This window comes from Sander vitreus, chromosome 21 (genome assembly GCF_031162955.1).
Source record: "Sander vitreus isolate 19-12246 chromosome 21, sanVit1, whole genome shotgun sequence".
Taxonomy (NCBI): Eukaryota; Metazoa; Chordata; class Actinopteri; order Perciformes; family Percidae; genus Sander; species Sander vitreus.
The window spans coordinates 568,941-576,440 of NC_135875.1; the positions used below are offsets into that span (position 1 = coordinate 568,941).

General features: G+C 44.9%; 1 protein-coding gene across 2 annotated transcripts in view; it reads right to left on the reverse strand.

Moving 5' to 3' along the window:
* Positions 1-1,281: 1,281 nt before the first annotated feature.
* Positions 1,282-7,500, reverse strand: part of acta2 (actin alpha 2, smooth muscle) — a 16,873-nt gene continuing 10,654 nt past the window's right edge. For both annotated transcript variants that reach the window (XM_078278709.1, XM_078278710.1), the window contains 5 exons: positions 6,931-7,015; positions 5,645-5,806; positions 5,077-5,268; positions 4,336-4,517; positions 1,282-3,227 (listed from right to left, as the gene is read on the reverse strand). In XM_078278709.1, coding sequence (XP_078134835.1) covers positions 3,084-3,227; positions 4,336-4,517; positions 5,077-5,268; positions 5,645-5,806; positions 6,931-7,015 — 765 coding nt within the window. In that variant the 3' untranslated portion in view covers positions 1,282-3,083. The remainder of the gene's footprint in view (positions 3,228-4,335; positions 4,518-5,076; positions 5,269-5,644; positions 5,807-6,930; positions 7,016-7,500) is intronic.

Genomic DNA, 7,500 nt, shown 5'->3' on the forward strand with positions numbered 1-7,500 from the left:
ATTACCTACAGAAATATAGCATTCTGTTAAAGAGTAAGATCCTTTTAGTTTAACATGAAACAGCCCCGAAATCACCATCACCAAACCCACCAGACTCCATGTAAATAATCAGGACTTTTAGCGTGTATAGAGCCAGCATATCTCCACCAGACTCCATGTAAATAATCAGGACTTTTAGTGTGTATAGAGCCAGCATATCTCCACCAGACTCCATGTAAATAATCAGATCTTTTAGCGTGTATAGAGCCAGCATATCTCCACCAGACTCCATGTAAATAATCAGGACTTTTTAGCGTGTATAGAGCCAGCATATCTCCACCAGACTCCATGTAAATAATCAGGACTTTTAGCGTGTATAGAGCCAGCACATCTCCACCAGACTCCATGTAAATAATCAGGACTTTTAGTGTGTATAGAGCCAGCACATCTCCACCAGACTCCATGTAATAATCAGGACTTTTAGCGTGTATAGAGCCAGCATATTTCCACCAGACTCCATGTAAATAATCAGGACTTTTAGCGCGTATAGAGCTAGCATATTTCCACCAGACTCCATGTAAATAATCAGGACTTTTAGCGTGTATAGAGCCAGCATATTTCCACCAGACTCCATGTAAATAATCAGGACTTTTAGCGTGTATAGAGCCAGCATATCTCCACATGTAAATGGGTGAATTAAGGGTTTATTTCAACCAAACCAGAGTGGTGATTGTTGGAACAGTGGAAAGATGAACCAAGACGGCTTTTGGTAGTTTTATTTAGTTTCTGTCCACTTTGAATGAAGTGTGTTTTACGATGATAAAAGTCCTGATTATTTACATGGAGTCTGGTGGGTTTGGTGATGGTGATTCCAGGGCTGAAATAAAAAAGAATATTGAAATAAGTGAGAAAAAACAACTTTTTTTACAGAAAATGACCCAAATGAGCATCAACAAAATCTAAACATCAAAACAACGAAACCCCCCCCCACACACACACACACTCACACAAAACACCAGAAAAACGGTCTGTAAAAGCAAATAAATATAGAAAAGCATAACAAAAATTCCCCAAAAACATTCGAAAGAAAACGAAATAAATATGTCAAAAAAAAACATTAAAAAAATGTCAAAAACATCGCAAAATAACAGCCCAAAAGAGCTACATAGAAGTCGACACAAAAACTTCAAAAACCTTCTGACAACCCCCCAAAAACCTTCAGACAACCCCCCAAAAACCTTCAGACAACCCCCCAAATGAAGTAGTAAACGTTAACGTTAGAAATAAGGAGCCGAGCAGCGATCTGGTTTCAGAGCTTCTTTATTCGTCTTCTGTCACTTCCATCACACACTCGACTGGTTTTACCCAGAGTTCAACAGCTGTGACATCATCATTACGCTGCGTGAAGATAACACCAGCCGGGGGGGACGTAACATCAAAGCTTTCATTCTTTAAAAAAATCAAAACAAACGGAACCAACATGGCCGACAGAGGGGGGAAGAGGGGAGTGGAGGTTTGAAGACGGCGGGCAAAGCACCACATTCACAGCTCTCAGGTGAGCGGGGTTGGGGGGGGGCAACATCCTGGGCTTTAAATCACCTCTCTGGATCATTGGCCAACACGGCTCGCAGACTCTCACCGGCCAATCAGATTCTCCGCTGGCTGAACTTTGGTTTGTTTACTTTCAAGCTGCTCTGGTTCAGTTTCCCGCCGTTTGTCGCTTTGTTCCGACATTTCTTCCGATGTTTCTTTCAGTTTTCGGACACTTTTGACAAATTGGTAAGTCAGTAATGTTTGTTTTGTTTTCCTAACTCGACTTTTGGCTCCTCTGGTTCGTTTCTAGCGTCGGGAACCGATGGGATTTCTACGATGCCGATTCCTAAACCGATTCTTGAAAAACTGAAAAACGACATCAAAGAAAGGCTCTTTTATAGATGTGGTAGCAGTAAGAGGCTTTCACGTCCGTTCTGGTGAGCCCAGAGGGAAGATATGGCATTTTAAAGCCTACGTTTACGATAGCTAGCTAACGGTAGACTACGGAGAGAGTAGCTAGCTAACGGTAGACTACGGAGCGAGTAGCTAGCTAACGGTAGACTACGGAGAGAGTAGCTAGCTAACGGTAGACTACGGAGAGAGTAGCTAGCTAACGGTAGACTACAGAGAGAGTAGCTAGCTAACGGTAGACTACGGAGAGAGTAGCTAGCTAACTGTAGACTATGGAGCGAGGGGGATATTTTTACGCCCGTGTCGGAGCGACGGAGGGAAAATATTTCAGTCGACACATTAAGTGGAACCGAAATGAGGAACTGAAAGTTGCGTCCTAATCCGGCCCGATTCCTACCGCTCTGTACCCAACCCTATTTATTTCCCGCCGTTCGCCACCGTTCGTCTTCTCCGTTTTAGCGTAGCTCGTAATCGATACCGCGTGCCGACACATAGCCGATGGCTGGAGGTGCTCATGGGAAATGTAGTATTACAGCTACGAGCAGCGTTGGCCAGATGAAGATTACGCACAAAACCGCCCAGATTTCTTGGCGGGAAACGGACCAATCTGGAAACATTTCTGCAGCTGGCCGATCCAAACAGACGCTGAGTTATTCGCTTTATTCATCACCGGACAAACTGACTAATAACGTTCTAATGTTTCACGTTTTTACCCACATTTTGGTGGGTTGGCGTGTGTCAACTAGAGCTGCACGCTATGAGGAAAACAGACCATAATATGGCGATAAATAACCAGATATTATGTTTCAGTAAAATACAACAAACTGCTTGTTGAGTTTAAAACTAATGGCAGGAAGTCATTTCTAACTTTCTTTTATTGAACAGATTGAACATTGGATTGAATATAAAAGGAACATTTTCTGCTGATATTTTCTTTGAAGACTAAAACCGACCTATCGTGCACCACTAGTGTTGATTTAAAGCCCTGACGACATCACTTCCCCTTTGACTTTTAGCTTTTCAAAATAAAACATTTCTTTAGCATCTTCTTAAACACCAGAGACCCTGGGGTTGCTTCCTGCTGCGGGGGGGTTTTGGGGGATCTGTTGTTGCTAGGGTAAAATGGCGTGGGCGAGGGGGGGGGGCGTCTGCGGGGGTTTCTAGAAGCACTTGCGATGGACGATGGACGGCCCGGCCTCGTCGTACTCCTGCTTGCTGATCCACATCTGCTGGAAGGTGGAGAGGGAGGCGAGGATGGAGCCGCCGATCCACACTGAGTACTTCCTCTCTGGGGGCGCGATGATCTGCAGGGGGTGGGGGGGGGCAGGTTAGTTCAGAGGGGGAAATATGCCGGTCTCCAAAACCAACAATGAAATGATGTCAGACGGAAAAATAAGTCAAAAAAAGGGGCAAAACGTGGGAAAAAAACCCGCCAAAAACGTAGGAAAACTATCAGAAACATTAAAGAAATACGTCAAACGTAGACGGAAATGTCGGAAAGGACTTCCTATGTCAAAATGGGTCAAAACGTTGATATAAATGTTTAAAAAAACGTTGAAAAAAGTGTAGTTTTTACACGTTTTTTTATTTTATTTTTTTTACAGTTTTTGTAAAAATAAAAATAAAAATAAAAAATATTTTACTATTAAAAATAAATGTACATAAAAGTGCCCAAAACGTCGAAAAAATATAAAAATCAGCCCGGTGCGGAGACACGTTAGTTCAGATGTGGAAACACTTCGGCGGTCTCCAGAACCAAAGAACCAATCACGTCAGACGAACAGAAAGTCCGAAAAAAACTTTATTTAAAAATACTTTTCTGTCAATATATTTCTGCGCTTATTTTAAGTTTTTCTCACGTTTTTGCCATTTTTCCGGATGTTTTTGTTGTTGTTTTTGTTTGTTTGTTGTCTCATGTTACTACAGCTTGGATCCCCCTACAGGTTGTCTCATGTTACTACAGCTTGGATCCCCCTACAGGTTGTCTCATGTTACTACAGCTTGGATCCCCCTACAGGTTGTCTCATGTTACTACAGCTTGGATCCCCCTACAGGTTGTCTCATGTTACTACAGCTTGGATCCCCCTACAGGTTGTCTCATGTTACTACAGCTTGGATCCCCCTACAGGTTGTCTCATGTTACTACAGCTTGGATCCCCCTACAGGTTGTCTCATGTTACTACAGCTTGGATCCCCCTACAGGTTGTCTCATGTTACTACAGCTTGGATCCCCCTACAGGTTGTCTCATGGAACTGCAGCTCGCGTAGCGCGAGCTGCAGTTCCATGAGACAACCTGTAGGGGGACCCAAGCTGGAACAGTTGCATAGTATGCCTTTAAAAACTAAAAGTTGCATCATGGTGCAGGGTTATAATCTGTTGTAATGTGTTAGTGTGAGCTGCAGGGGGCAGACCTTGATCTTCATGGTGCTGGGCGCCAGCGCTGTGATCTCCTTCTGCATGCGGTCGGCGATGCCGGGGTACATGGTGGTTCCTCCAGACAGCACGTTGTTGGCGTACAGGTCTTTACGGATGTCGATGTCACACTTCATGATGCTGTTGTAGGTCGTCTCGTGGATCCCTGCTGACTCCATGCCTGCAGGACGGAGGACGAGACGCTGGCTGTGAGACAAAGTCTACTCTGCTACAGTTTGGCGACAGACAGACAGGCAGACAGACAGACATAGAGAGAGACAGACAGACAGACAGACAGACAGACAGAGAGAGAGAGGGACAGAGAGAGACAGACAGACAGACAGGCAGGCAGGCAGACGGACAGAGAGAGGGACAGAGAGAGACAGACAGACAGAGAGAGAGAGAGGGACAGAGAGAGACAGACAGACGGACAGACATAGGGACAAAGGGACAGACAGACAGACAGGCAGGCAGACAGACAGACAGACAGACAGACAGGCAGACAGACAGGCAGACAGACAGGCAGACAGACAGAGGGACAGACAGAGAGACAGACAGACAGAGGGAACAGGCAGACAGACAGACAGACAGAGGGAGAGGAAGACAGACAGAGGGACAGACAGGCAGCAGACAGACAGACAGACAGAGGGACAGGCAGACAGAGGGACAGGCAGACAGACAGAGGGACAGACAGGCAGACAGACAGGCAGACAGAGGGACAGACAGACAGACAGACTGACCGATGAAGGATGGCTGGAACAGGGTCTCTGGGCAGCGAAACCTCTCGTTGCCGATGGTGATGACCTGTCCGTCGGGCAGCTCGTAGCTCTTCTCCAGCGAGGACGAGGTCGCCGCCGTCGCCATCTCGTTCTCAAAGTCCAGCGCTACGTAGCACAGCTTCTCCTTGATGTCCCGCACGATCTCCCTCTCCGCTGCACGCACACATCACACACACTCTCAGACCTTCTTCACCTGATGATTATCTTTTACTCTGACAAACATCAGACGTGTAATTCAAGGCTCGATTCAAACAGGATCTCAACATCCGTCTGTGAACCAGAACCTCCAACCAGTCTCAACACCACTGAGACAGAAACAGCTGGATATCATCTGCATATAACTGTGAGTGTGTGTGTGTGTGTGTGTGTGTGTGTGAGTGAGACTGTATGTGTGTATGTCTGTGTTTGCGTGCGTGTGTGTGTGTGTGTGTGTGTGTGTGTGTGTGTGAGTAGTAACATCAGGATGAAATGAAACTGATGAAACTGTATTCCGATCCAAAGAAAATAACCCGAGATATATTTGGCGTACCCGTGGTAACGAAGCTGTAGCCGCGCTCCGTCAGGATCTTCATGAGGTAGTCGGTGAGGTCGCGGCCCGCCAGGTCCAACCTCATGATGGCGTGAGGCAGGGCGTACCCCTCATAGATCGGCACGTTGTGGGTCACGCCATCACCAGAGTCCAGCACGATACCTGGGGGTGGGGGGGGAGACAGGCAGGGGGCAGACAGGTAGACAGGCAGGGGGGAGACAGGTAGACAGGCAGGGGAGCAGACACGCAGGGGGGAGACAGGTAGACAGGCAGGGGAGGAGACAGACAGACAGGCAGGGGGGAGACAGGTAGACAGACAGGGGAGGAGACAGGCAGACAGGCAGGGGGAGGAGACAGACCGGCATACAGACAGACAAACAGACAGGTCAGTCTTTGTCCTGGTAATGTACCTGTAGATGTGCCAATGAATCCCTTATCGCTTCAGAAATTAAACATTTTAAAGGACAATTTGTTTTTTCCAACCTGAACCCTAACCCACTAAAAGTTCAGTTGTTGTTGCTGCTGACAGACTCAGATTATTATTCTAAGAGTCTGAAAACATTATGGGATGGATCCCTACAGAGATAGACCTTTTAGTTAAAGAGTAAGATCCTTTTAGTTCAACATGAAACAGCCCCGAAATCACCATCACCAAACCCACCAGACTCCATGTAAATAATCAGGACTTTTAGCGTGTATAGAGCCAGCATATCTCCACCAGACTCCATGTAAATAATCAGGACTTTTAGCGTGTATAGAGCCAGCATATCTCCACCAGACTCCATGTAAATAATCAGGACTTTTAGCGTGTATAGAGCCAGCATATCTCCACCAGACTCCATGTAAATAATCAGGACTTTTAGCGTGTATAGAGCCAGCATATCTCCACCAGACTCCATGTAAATAATCAGGACTTTTAGCGTGTATAGAGCCAGCATATCTCCACCAGACTCCATGTAAATAATCAGGACTTTTAGCGTGTATAGAGCCAGCATATCTCCACATGTAAATGGGTGAATTAAGGGTTTATTTCAACCAAAGCCAGAGTGGTGATTGTTGGAACAGTGGAAAGATGAACCAAGACGGCTTTTGATAGTTTGATTTAGTTTCTGTCCACTTTGAATGAAGTGAGTTTTACGATGATTAAAGTCCTGATTATTTACATGGAGTCTGGTGGATGTTGGTCTTTGTTAATATTTAAATATTTATTCATTCTGAAGTCACACAACGAGAATGACAAGATGAACAGAAGCTGTAGAAAGAGAAGAAGAGGAGTGTGGTCCAACCTGTGGTGCGTCCCGAGGCGTACAGAGACAGGACGGCCTGGATGGCCACGTACATGGCGGGAACGTTAAAGGTCTCGAACATGATCTGCACACAAACACACACACCAATATTTAAATATCACTCAATAACTGACCCAAAGCTGCTTTCAGTACAATTCAGTTTATATAAGAAGGAAAACACCCGGAAAAAATACACAAAAAAGGAGCCAGAATTAGTAAACACATTAGTAGTTTTTAAAAAAAGCGAAAACAAACGTGGAAAAAAGTAATAAAAAGTCCCGAAAAAACAATTAAAAACATTTTTTTTTTTTTTAAGTAGAAAAAAGTGAGAAAAAACTAATTTAGGACAGTTCTGCAGATTCTGTCTGTTTATTTCTCATGTTCTCTGTGTGTAGTACTCTTAGCTGTATAGTGTACAGCAGTACTACAGTATCAGGATCAGTATAAAAACACTAAAAACGCTGAAAAAAAGTGACAAAAAAGTACAGAAAAGCCCAAAATGTCGGAAAAACACCCAAAAAGCAATAAAAACCCTCTAAAAACGTCTCTGTGTGTAGTACTCTCTATAGT